Source organism: Haemorhous mexicanus, chromosome 2 (genome assembly GCF_027477595.1).
Source record: "Haemorhous mexicanus isolate bHaeMex1 chromosome 2, bHaeMex1.pri, whole genome shotgun sequence".
Lineage (NCBI taxonomy): Eukaryota > Metazoa > Chordata > Aves > Passeriformes > Fringillidae > Haemorhous > Haemorhous mexicanus.
In genome coordinates this window covers 26,649,695-26,661,025 of record NC_082342.1, presented here as the reverse complement: position 1 = coordinate 26,661,025, position 11,331 = coordinate 26,649,695, and the positions used below count along the sequence as shown (strand labels likewise).

General features: G+C 49.4%; 1 protein-coding gene across 2 annotated transcripts; it reads right to left on the bottom strand.

The window, feature by feature from the left end:
- Window positions 1–3,041: 3,041 nt before the first annotated feature.
- ZDHHC23 (zinc finger DHHC-type palmitoyltransferase 23) lies at window positions 3,042–10,410 on the bottom strand. 2 transcript variants are annotated; one of them, XM_059838011.1, is made up of 5 exons: window positions 10,237–10,410; window positions 9,324–10,019; window positions 8,444–8,611; window positions 7,484–7,642; window positions 3,042–7,398 (listed from the first exon to the last, which is right to left on the bottom strand). In XM_059838011.1, the coding sequence occupies exons 1-5, from the start codon at window positions 10,341–10,343 to the stop codon at window positions 7,197–7,199; spliced, it is 1,332 nt and encodes a 443-aa protein (XP_059693994.1). In that variant the 5' UTR covers window positions 10,344–10,410; the 3' UTR covers window positions 3,042–7,196. The 2 variants fall into 2 exon arrangements, with proteins under 2 accessions (XP_059693994.1, XP_059693995.1); XM_059838012.1 differs by having other exon boundaries at window positions 7,229–7,642.
- Between the last annotated feature and the right edge of the window lie 921 nt (window positions 10,411–11,331).

Sequence of the window (11,331 nt, the reverse complement as noted above, 5' to 3'; positions counted from 1 at the left end):
CTGAGCTAGTGGTACAGATTGTTTCAAGCCAACTGAATGGCACTGGACAAAAGGCCAGAGCCAGGGACCTAGACCAGCATTAAGTGCTGCAGATGAAGGGGCATAGGGCAGGGTGGGTGCCCAAGCACAGCAGCACACTTCAGAGCTTTAGCATTAGGAATTTGTCCATGTGGTCACAGGGATATGGCCAGAAAAAGGACCCAGCCCACAAAGCCAGGCTGTCAGTGCAGGTACCTCCCACAGCCATCCTCTGCAACACCCAAACACTCCCCTTCTCCCACAGGCACGGTGCAGACCCAACCAGCAGCAGGTCAGACGAGCGCATTCTCCAAGTGCAGGGAGCTGAAGGTGCCTGCATGGAGCGTGGGTGAGCTCAGACCATCTGGCTGCATTAAGAGGCAGATTGTGAGAGGAAGCACAAGCTGGGAGAGGCTGGATGACACGTGTTGTGAGGAAGAGCAGGGAGTGTTTTTTGCAGAGGACTGAGCCAAACAGGCAGGGAGGAGCAGAGCTGGGGCTGAGCTCCCAAAGTAATGCCTCAGTGCAGCTAGTAACCACACCTCGTGCTAAACAGCAATCCAGTTGCTCTTGGGACATTCTTTCCCATTGGAAGTCTCTGCCATGTAGTGCCCAATGAGCTCCTAGAACTCCTGAACCAGCCCTTATACTCCCATTTTTCTGCTGGAAGTTTCCTCTCTACCTGGGCTTGACAATGAACACAGCAAGGAAGGCCTCTGGCCCACCCTGCACCTGGATTTGTGCAAGGACAGTAGTGACCCAGAGGACAAAAGGTGAGAAAGCATCTCCATCTGGAGAGAAGGCAGCATTCCAGCCAGCCAGAGACAGGACATGCTGCAGCTGTAATGGTAGGAACAGGAGTTTGTAGCAGTAGAGTGGATGTGCCCACATGCAGCCTGGAATTGACCCTAGTAATAGGCTGGGCATGTATTGAATTTACATCTTTCACAGCTAAAAAGGTGCTCCAAACCACTGGCTACTCAGGGGTGTATCCAGTTTACTAAACTGCAGATTCTTTCCCCAGCAATGCACATTTTGTCCTCAAAGCCCACAGCTCCCACTCATCTCAGTGCCCACTCACCATCCATGAAAATAATGCTGCTTATGTGGGGCTTTGTTGCCTCCAAAGAACTTGAAGTACAGTCAACACATTGGAAACTGTCCTTTGTTTCCAATACTCTTACCTTCCAGGGTTTCCTTCTATTCCTAGTAGCTTTGAAAGATTCTCCTGACAAGATGCTCTTTGGTTGGGCAGTTACAGCAGCAAGAAGCCAAAAGAAGATCCAGGAGCTGTGCTTTGACAGCCCTGGTCTACTGCCAGTGCAAACAGGGAGCTGAAGCCTCAGCTTAATCCAGCTGAGGGATTGGGAAGATGTTCAGGGATCAGGCAAATTCATACTGAACATGGTCTAAATCAAAAGGGACATGAGAAGCCCCTTGACTTCCCTTTTGATGCACACTTGGCTGAAACAACTCATACCTCCTTGGCAGAAGCAAGGCCATGCCAGATGATGCACAGGATACCCCTAAAATCCCTGGCACAATGTCGGTGTTTTGCAAATTGAGGCTCCCACAGGAAGGTGACATGAGAGAGCTTGTCAGATCAAGGAAACAGCTTCAGCTTGCAACTGTGCCAGAGCATTCCTCCTGCTCCAACACTTGGCTAGATGCAGATGTCAGTGCCTTAATGCTGGTCATCAGCCCACACTCACAGCTCAGGCACACTCCTGCCTGTCAGCTCCTTGCTTTTCTTAGCAAGAGAGGGAGGTGGCTGCACAGCCAGGCTTTCGTTCTCCTGCACAGGGGTGGGGGGAGGACTTTTACTGCAGTACAACAGCAAATACAGAACCTTGAAGTGATTGCAAACTCCCCATCCTCTAGCGACACCCCTGCTCCTACAGCTTTTTAAGTTTCCCAAAAACCTTGACCACAGAAATACCATCTTCTCATTAAATCTGTACACCAGTCACTTCCAAGTCTCCCAGGCTCTGCACAAACTGGATCTAAAAGGATGCCTGAAATATTAAACAATTTCCTCTCCTCTCCCCAGGCAGGGAGGAACAATAGCCTGGCAGGGGTCCATGGACCACTGCAGTGTGATCCACAGCCCACATATTTGCAAACCTGTTATCCATTACAGGCACCTGCCCCAGCAACAGACCTTGGCCTTCCCAGCACAGGAGCTGCCATTCCAGGCATGGCCCTGCTCTGGAGGACCAGCACAGTGAGCCACACCAGGGGAAAAAATAAAAGCTAGGGGGAGATGGAAGTTTCTTGTGTCCCCATAACAGCACTGGAGTTGCAGTTAGTCATGCTTGGGTGTCCAAGTCTGACAACCTTCTGCAAACACCAGTCTCATCCAACTAAAACCCTACTGGAAGGTTCTTGCTGTCAGCAGTGCAGAATTATCTTCAAACAAACAGCTGAATAGCAGACAGAAGTACCACCCAGGCAAATCAAAGGTGAGCTCTGGAACAATCAAAAGGCACCTGTGAGTCTACTCATTAAAAGTTCTCTTGACTTTCAGCAGCAGACACAAGATACCAAGAGAATTAAAGGTTACATCTCTTCCCACTATCTACAAGGAGAACATCCTATGTAATTTCCAAATATGGCTTAGAAAATAGTTTAAAGCAAGAGATTGTTCCTTTTTGGGGTTCTGGGTGTATTATGTGGGCAGGTGTCAGGGGGAAAGAAAGACACAGGATAAAAAGGCCTGGAACCTGCTCAGATACTGATAATACATTGCTTGTAGGATGAATTGCTACCATTCAAATTGCTACAATGAGGGAATGTCTCTAAGATGCTGAGAACTGCCAGCAGGTCTCTCATCTCACCACCAACAAACCCAAAGGTCAACCTTTGCAGAACTCGAAGAACATTTGTTTCCCAAGTTTTCCTTAGCCTTTTGCTCCTTTATTTCCAAGTCCAGCTCTCAGCTGAATAGCCATGAGATAGTGGCAGCTTTTGATCATTCAGCTTGCCTGCATGTGTCGGCATAAATCAACAGGCCACTCCACAGATCATTTCCATTAATTTATTTTGATTCATTTGATACCCATTTGAAAACACTAAACATGATGCAAAATGGACATAAACATACACACATCAGTCTCTTCTAAAAAGCTCACAAATTTTTCACAAAATTTCTTCCTGAAGCTCAGGTTTAAAAAAAAATACTTTCCACTTTCTTCCAGAGCCCATCACTCTTCACATTATCAGTAGAGGAATTCCATAAAGACAAGATCTTATAGGCTGAATTCCCACATTTCACAAAGAACCTCACCTGTCTGCAAACAGATTTTTGCTGCAGGATCCTCCTGGTAGTGGCAAAAAACCTCAATCCTAGGTAACTGTAGAATTTTTCACTGAAAGGAATACAGGAAAACACATCCATAATCACACAGGCTTCCTGCCCTAATGAGGCAATATACATTCATATAGGAGGAAAAAACCAAGCACATTATTAAGACATTAGGCAGTGAGGCAGTATCCATTTTATCTTCTGAAGAAATTTTACAGCAAATGGTTTCATTAAGACACTTGAAAGCAACCTACTTTGAAGGGAAAAAAAAGCACCATCATAGCATGAAGGCTGAAATGTGATTAGGAGTCACAAGCAGCACCAGCTCAGGCTCACCAGTGACTTTTGTCATTTGAGGACAAGTTAAATGGAGAAACAGCTGACATGGGGACCTGTGACTCGCCTACAAAAAAGCACAATGCAGGAAGACACAGTTAACGAGTGCCAAGCCAGCACTTACAGGGTGTATCTAATGGTGCACTGTTCCTACTACAGACACCAAACAGTGGGGTGATGGCATTCGGACATGGAGGGTGTAACACTACAACACCAGCAAAACCAGAACCCTGGGCCCCTAAGAGCTGCCTGGTTTACAGAAGTCCACACTATTTGTTAAACAACAAATGCCTCTTAAAAGGTCATGGGTAAAACAAGATAAACTAACTTTCAAAGTCTGGGCTGAAAAACATCAAGGCTGGCTGGCTATTACCAAAATCCTTCCCTGCTCTTTTAGGTCCTCTCTTCACACACAGGGAAAATGATCAAGAGCCAGCAGGGTACTGTTTCCTGCCAGGCATACAGCTTTACAGGTGAGACATTGGTCCTTGCCTGAAGGCCACACACAACCCACAAGTCCCCTGTCACATGCAGGCTGCTCCCACTGCTCCAACCCCCAGGCAGCAAGGATCTAGGCAGCTTCTAACACAGGGAGCCCAAGGACTGACTCTGTATGCCTAGATTTTAATGTTTTTGTACCAGCATGGTCAGTACCAAGCTCAGCAGGAAATTACTCAGAAAATAAACTGTTCCTGAGCACACCAGATCACAACAATTTGCCCTCGCAATAACTGGAATGGAAGCATTACCCTCCAAAGGTCTCCTGTTAATTCTCAGGGATGTTAAAAGGAGAGTTCCAACATATGCATCTGAAGGAACTGAAACTCTTCCACCCATTTAGATGCCTTTGAAATATCCCATTACTTTATGCTTCTCATCGCCCAACACGTTCACAAAGCAAATCCTATCAGGAAGAAGAGGTAAACCAATGCCATGCCGTTAAAGAGACAGTCACCATTACCATGCAGATTACAGCCACCTGAACCTCATATTCACTGAGGAACCAGTACTGCATTTTCCTCCTAGAAAAAAACTCCATCCTTGTAATCCTTTAGTGCCCTGAATGGTTTCAGTTCCCCCTGGAGCCAGTGCAAAAAATGAAATTTACTTTAGCACTTTGCCCCCACTCTACTGGAGCATGCTTTCAGCTCTCAGGTCCTTTGTTCCTAATCTGCGCTCCAAATTCCATGCTGCCTGGGAGAACAACCCAGAGAGTGTCTCGGTGTAAGCAGTTCAGATTAAACCTCCACTCACTAAGAGACAAGGGACAAAGCTACAGTGACAGGTTGCAAAGGTGAAACCAATCTCTGCCTGTGGGAGCAAGTGAACACCACAGTGTTAGCACTGCCAGGGAAGCGCCCTGTGATCTGCTCTGCTTTCTCCCAGCCAGGAGTAGCAGGACTCTGAGAAATCACTTATCTCAAACCTGCAAAAGCTCCCAGAGCTTGTTCAGCCTGTGGGTGCATGATTGATTCCTGTGCATGCAGCACACAGGGACAGACAAATTGGCTGTCTCCACTGCAGGGGTTCATTCAGCCCAGGAGGTCCTTCTGCCAGTATGTTCCTCAGTGCCAGCAGGGTAAGATCTAAGAAGATCCTGCTAGCCCACAGCATCCTTTTCTCAAGGGTTGCCAAACTTGATATCATCTCAGCAGGCATCACAATATACATATGTGCCATGAAAACATTTACAGACTACTCAAGTGGAAGCAACTTTGTCTCAATTTGAACTCCTAGGATCAGGCTTCAAGCTCCAAACAGAAGGTCATAAAGGAACTCTTTGCACAGTCCAGCTGTGTACATTTTTATTCACATTATCATCAAGAAAGTGGTCAGAACCTTCTACTGTGCTTGGTTAGAGGTAGGAAGCAAAAGAGCTTTCCCTTTACCACCTAATAAAGAACTGCTTACTGGATGAAAAGGGGAAAGAAATAGGGGAAATTCAGTAACTGTATTGCCACATTCAAAATGCAGCTGCTCCTCAATTATCTGCTGGTTATAAAATGTGCCACTTGAGGAAACCAAACAGTACAAAGAGCGACACAGTCTTTACCTTAAACTGGGACACATGAGGAACACTCTCAAAAAATATGGCAGGGATCCCAACGGAGAGCCTCAACCCTGCTTTCTTTTGGCAACATGCAACATTGGTTTATTCTTCAAAGCTACTGCACAGCAGCACAGTGCATCACTTGCCTAACATCCCCCAGCTGCCTGCCATGCCCATGCACTCAGGGGCAGGCGTGACGCATGCGTACTGCACATGTCTGAAACACCATTGCTAGGACAAAGCTCTATCTCCGCTTTTGCACCTTAGGCCCAACCTAAAATTCTTGTGCAATGGTCCCCAGCTCTTCCGGCCAGACCTTTCTTATTATTGCAGGGCCAACAGCATACATAAAGGGTTTAAAACAAAAAGCCACAAAAAGTCCCACCCATGAAATCCAGAAACCACTGCTACCAAAACCTTGTTATTTTGGCTGAAGCTCAAGTCCAGGCCATAATACAGTTGCAGGCTGATGAGAAAAAAATGGCACTCTTGCAGAGCACATTTTAACAAGTTAATTTACCTGCCAGTACAGGTCATCTATCCCAAAACCAAACACCTCCAACACATCCTCCACCTCTCCCTATGTACCTTAGGGTTCATCTGTTCCTTGTCTTCTTGGCTTGAGAAATCAGATCTAGTCAGGCAGCTCCACAGTAACTGGGTTGAGAGAAGACAAGATCAGTGCGCTAACAACAACACAACCAAGATGCTACCTACCAAACATGCTGCTATCAGAATTGCCTACTCTCCCACAGACATAGGATGAAGGTAATTTCCATAAAGTTACAGTAATACCAGACAGCACTCTTGTTTTGCCCTCAAAGTTCACTATCACGTGGTGCTTCAAAACTCCTTACTTGGTGTATTTATCTGCTGTCACATGTCACAACCCATGATCAGAGCAGAAACACTTTGAGGGAGATGAGCAAAGCCTTCAAACCAATACAGACCCAGCTTGCAGAAAGAACAATGGGATGTCTTTTCACTCATTTAGACAGGCAGGGATGGAATAACAACTTTAGGGGTCAGGAGGTGAAAGGATCTTACAAAGTCCTATAGGAACGTAGCTCACAAAGGCACTTAATAGAAGCATGTACACAGCCGGATGGAATCAGAGATAGTAAAAATAAAGAAATAAATGCACCAGAGACAAGAGCACTGCCCAGTGACTGCCTAGACAGTCTCTTTTAGCCAAAGATCCTGGTTTCTGCAGGGGTCCATCTGTTATCTGTATCCGAAGTTCACTCTTCTGACATCTCCAAAATGCCACACATGGGTACAAACCCATGGATTCCTTAACCTTTGCGGGAACCAGTGCACTCTCTGAAGCAGCAGGTTCCTCCTGATGCTAGTATTCACATCTAAGGGAAACTCAAGTTCTCAAAACCTTGTGCTCTTCTTGCTGTTTCCCATGGTGGAAAAAGGCAGCAGGCTCCTCCTCTCCCACCTGCACATATGGCTTACTGCTTTCTGCATCCTATTGCTGGCTCACAGCATGTGAAGAACCATTACACCAGGGAAAACATCTGCTGCTGTCAGTGAGTGGATAGCCCACATAATGACCACGAGGAAAGGTTGTGTGAGGAGGAGTCCTGGTGGGAGGCGCTGCTCCCCTGCTAAACAGTCAGTGAGCCATGACACAATGCCAGCTGCAGAAAGATGAGTGTCACACGATGTCCTCGGCAGAGCGCTGTGGAGGAGAAGACCCCAGGCTCAGGAAGTGGCCCCAGTTGCACAGGAGTCCCCTGTTATACTGGCCAGTGTCTATCACTAACCCGCCAAGCAGTCTGCGCCCAGTGTTGTCCCGCAGAGCCAGCCGAGCTTCCCTCTCAGTCACGTTGTAGCTGATGTTCAACAGCTGGATAAGGAGGATGTATCCCATGCTAGCTGTTACAATGGCACAGTACCATACACAGGTGAATGACAGAGCAGAGCTGGCAGCAGGGAAAAAGATGGGAAGGAAGCCATTTAGTACAGGAGCAGCCGCTTTAAAGTGACTTTCCCTGGTAATCACTATCCTTTCAAATCCCTGTCTACATCTGCCACAGTGATCTCACTTTGCTGCTTTCATCAGATAATCCTTAAAGGCTTTCTCAAAATTAAAGCTTCAGGGTTTACTTAACAAGAGCTTTTACCGATAGCAGAGATACTTTTACACATTGCCATCACATAGCCTAGCTCTTCAAGCTCTTCGTGTTGTAATGGTGCTCAGGCCTTATTTAAGAACCCCAGGATGCTCTCACTCTACAAGTCATGAGATGGAGTAGAGGAAGGGTTACTTGAGTACTAGCAGTACTCTGTCCATCTGTGGTAGTGCTGGTGTCTGAACTCATGTCCAATAGCTCCCACCACCTTCCCTGTCAGACAGAGCATGTTCTAGGCAAATAGCTTGGAGGACATTCACTAGTTAAATAGTAAGGAATGAGAGGGAGAGAGAGCATGTGGATTCTAGGCTGTCAGACCATTACATGCATCAGGGGGGAAAAAATTTAAAAGTACATCTATACGTAATACAATAAATCCTAGCTCCTTCAACTTTTTCTACATAAATAGCAAGCTCTCTCCAAGTCTCAGGCTGCCCACCTTGGCAAAAGCAGAAACACATCTTTGCTTTCCAGAGTTTTTTAGGGAACACTTTGTGATCAGGTCTGACAACAAGCAGAACGAGGAACAGGAGCTAAGCTGCCTGAGCAAGCCTGCTCCCACCGCAACATTCTCCCAGACGGACATCTCACCTGTAGTCAGAATAGGCCCCAGGGCAGTAGAACAATGCCACAAACAGACTTCGGCCCCTACAGATGGTGTGCAGGGTCAAAATAATCCCATACACAGAGGTGAGCATGAAGAAGGAGAGTGCAAGGATGAAAGCTTGATGGTTCTGCTCCCCTACGCAGCTGTTAATCCTCCAAAAGGAAAAAAAAGATTACTTTGCTTAAAAAAGAAAAGAAACTGTCTTCTGTTCCTTCTCCCTCCCCCAGCTGTCAGAGAACCTGATTTCCAAGGTACTTCCAATCGACACAGACCAAGAACTTTGAAAAATGTTCAAAGCTTTATAACTTTATATAGAAAGGTTACAAACATAAGACAACAGATCTGTAGGGTAACAGCAGCAGACTGTTCACATCAAATTTTTAGCGGGGGTAGGTAGCATCCTTTGCTGAGATACATTATATCCTACTGCCCCCTTGGTTCCAGCACCACAGGAACACCCAAAAGGTAGCTTTGGGCTGCCTAGCCCCACGAGAGTGCTAATGCAACTTAACTAGCAGGATTGCTAGTGCTCTACAGACCAAGTCTAAAGAAAAAAACCAAATCCAAGAAAACCCACAACAAAAACAATCCCAAACTAATGAAAAATAGTAAAGAAGGAAAAGCAATTCTGAAGTATGCTGTAGGCGCTTACAGCTATCAGCTCAACCCACTCAGAATAAACAGTTATTCTAACTGTTCTTTTAAAGGGTAAATACAAAGCTTTTTGTATTTAAAGAGTGCCCTAAGGTCTTGCACATAGCAAAAGCAACTCTATTTGCCAGAGACGGTAGAAAAAGAAGCTTACTTTAAAAAGGAGGGAACTCAGACAGAGAACACAGGGAGCCTCAGCCGTGCAAAACCTACCAGACACAGTGATGGTCCAGTCTCCTCACGCACCTGCCACAAAGCCGGCAGTGCCCTGCTCGGGCTGGCCTGAGCAGCTGGCATTTAGTGCACCAGTCCTTTTTCACACCTGCTGGCTGCTCAGCTGACATCCTGCAATAACCTTTAGCCTCCCCATTCACAGCACGACTGCTGGCAGCACCTGAGATGCCATGGAGCTCGCTGGAGCTCCCTCTAATACTCTTGTTGTGCAAATCCTGCAGCGATGGCCTCTCGTTGCCTGCTAGGATGGGAAGGTAGCCAGGGTCCTTCTTGGCTCGAGACAGGGCTGCAAGCATAAGAATTAACCCGCACGTGAGAGTGACCACTTGGGAATGCTCCACGTGGCCCCGGGGAACCACCTCCCGGAGAAACACATAGTACATATATCCCAAGGAGAAGAGCCCCAGGCTCAAGAAGAACAGAGTCCGTTCCTTCCTCCGGTGGGTGAGGTAGTAATACCACAGCACCACAGCGGGCAGGGACGTCAGGATGATGAGCCCCAGCAGGAAGTGCAGGGCGGCAACGTGGAGGAAGACGGGCAGGAGGACGAGTGGCGGCACGAGGCTGACATTGATCTTCACGGCCCCCGAGAACCAGGGGACCCGCAGCCGGTCCGCGATGCTGTCGCCGATCCTCTCCAGCGCTCCCGGGGGCAGGGATTTGCACGTCAGCCACCTGCGAACACGGGGAGTACAGCGCCGGCTGGCACCGGGGCAGCCGCGCCCCCTGCCCCGTCCCGCTCCCACCGCCTCCCCTTTCCCTCTCTCCCGACAAGTTTCCCGGGAAGCGGGACGCGGCTCCCGGTGCCAGTCGGGAGAGGCAGCCCCGCGGGGACGCCGCCGCCGGGAGAGCGTCCCGCAGTCGGCGGCCCCCGGGGTCGCGGAGCCGGTACCTGTCGCAGCCGTCGTCCAGCTCCTCGCAGTCGCAGCAGCACGCCGCCAGGTGGTTGCGCCGGCCGCGCCGGTCCACGTACTCGCAGCAGCAGAGCGGCTCCTCCATCGCCGCCGCCCGCCCCGTCCCTCCCGCGGAGCCGGGAGCGGCTCCCGCCGGCGCCGCCGCCTCAGGTGCCCCGCGCGCGCCGCCACCCCCGCCCCGCGGCCCCGCCCCCGCCGCAGCGCCCGCCCGCCATTGGCCGCGCGCGCCCCGAGGTGTGCGGGGGGGGGGGGGCGGGGGGGCGCCCCCCGCCCGGACAGTCCACCTGACGGCGGCGCGCGCCAATGGGCGCGCGGGGGGCGGCGCCGCCGTCACGCGGGGGCACCCGCCTTAAAGGGGCAGCGCAACAGGTGGCGGCCGCGGGGGGCGGCGCCATGGGCCCGGGCCGCCCCCGCTCCCCGGGGCTGGACACGGGGCCGGGAAAAAGTGCCCCCCCATCCCCGCACACCTCGACACCCACCTTGCACCCCCTCCCTACCCCACACCTGTGTCTGCATCACTGCCCGATGGGCTGTGCACCGCCCGAGCCAGCGCTGCCCTCCTAACACGGCCCAAACTCGAGGGAGGGGGCCGGCCCTTGCATTTTCTGGGATTTTCTTTCTGTATTCATCTTCTTTCCCTCAACCTGCTTGGAAAACGCTTGAAGCGCATGAAAAGGAGTGTCATCATCAGTGGGCACACCACGCTGAAGCACAGCCCTCGATAGAGGGAAAACACCGAGGGCTGAAATTTCTCTGGGAGAGCTGGAAACATATGGCAGAAGGCAGCCTGCCAAAGCTTGCAGTATGCAAGAGATCTTAAAGCCTTTCCTGTTAATTAATCTTAGGCATATTCATCGTTAAGATGGTGACTTGCTTCACGAGGTCCCCATGGCTAAAAAAAGACTATGAAGATCGTGTGGCTGTGAATCCACTAACATTCTTTTTTCTCCAAAACACTGTTCACTGATGGTCATTTTCCTACGTTGACATAAAAAGCTGCAATTTCGTAAGACAAGCCCAGGTCTCTGCCAAGTGTTTTTTCCCCTCTGAAATGTTCAGATCCATTCACCAGC

Bases quoted from the DNA above. Each gene is read 5' to 3' on its own strand.
- ZDHHC23 (XM_059838011.1), bottom strand. From the start codon at position 10,343: ATGGAGGAGCCGCTCTGCTGCTGCGAGTACGTGGACCGGCGCGGCCGG. The intron at 10,020-10,236 runs GTACCGGCTCCG...CCGTGTTCGCAG, and splicing joins CTGGACGACGGCTGCGACAG to GTGGCTGACGTGCAAATCCC. The intron at 7,399-7,483 runs GTTAGTGATAGA...TCTCCTCCACAG, and splicing joins GGGCGCAGACTGCTTGGCGG to CGCTCTGCCGAGGACATCGT.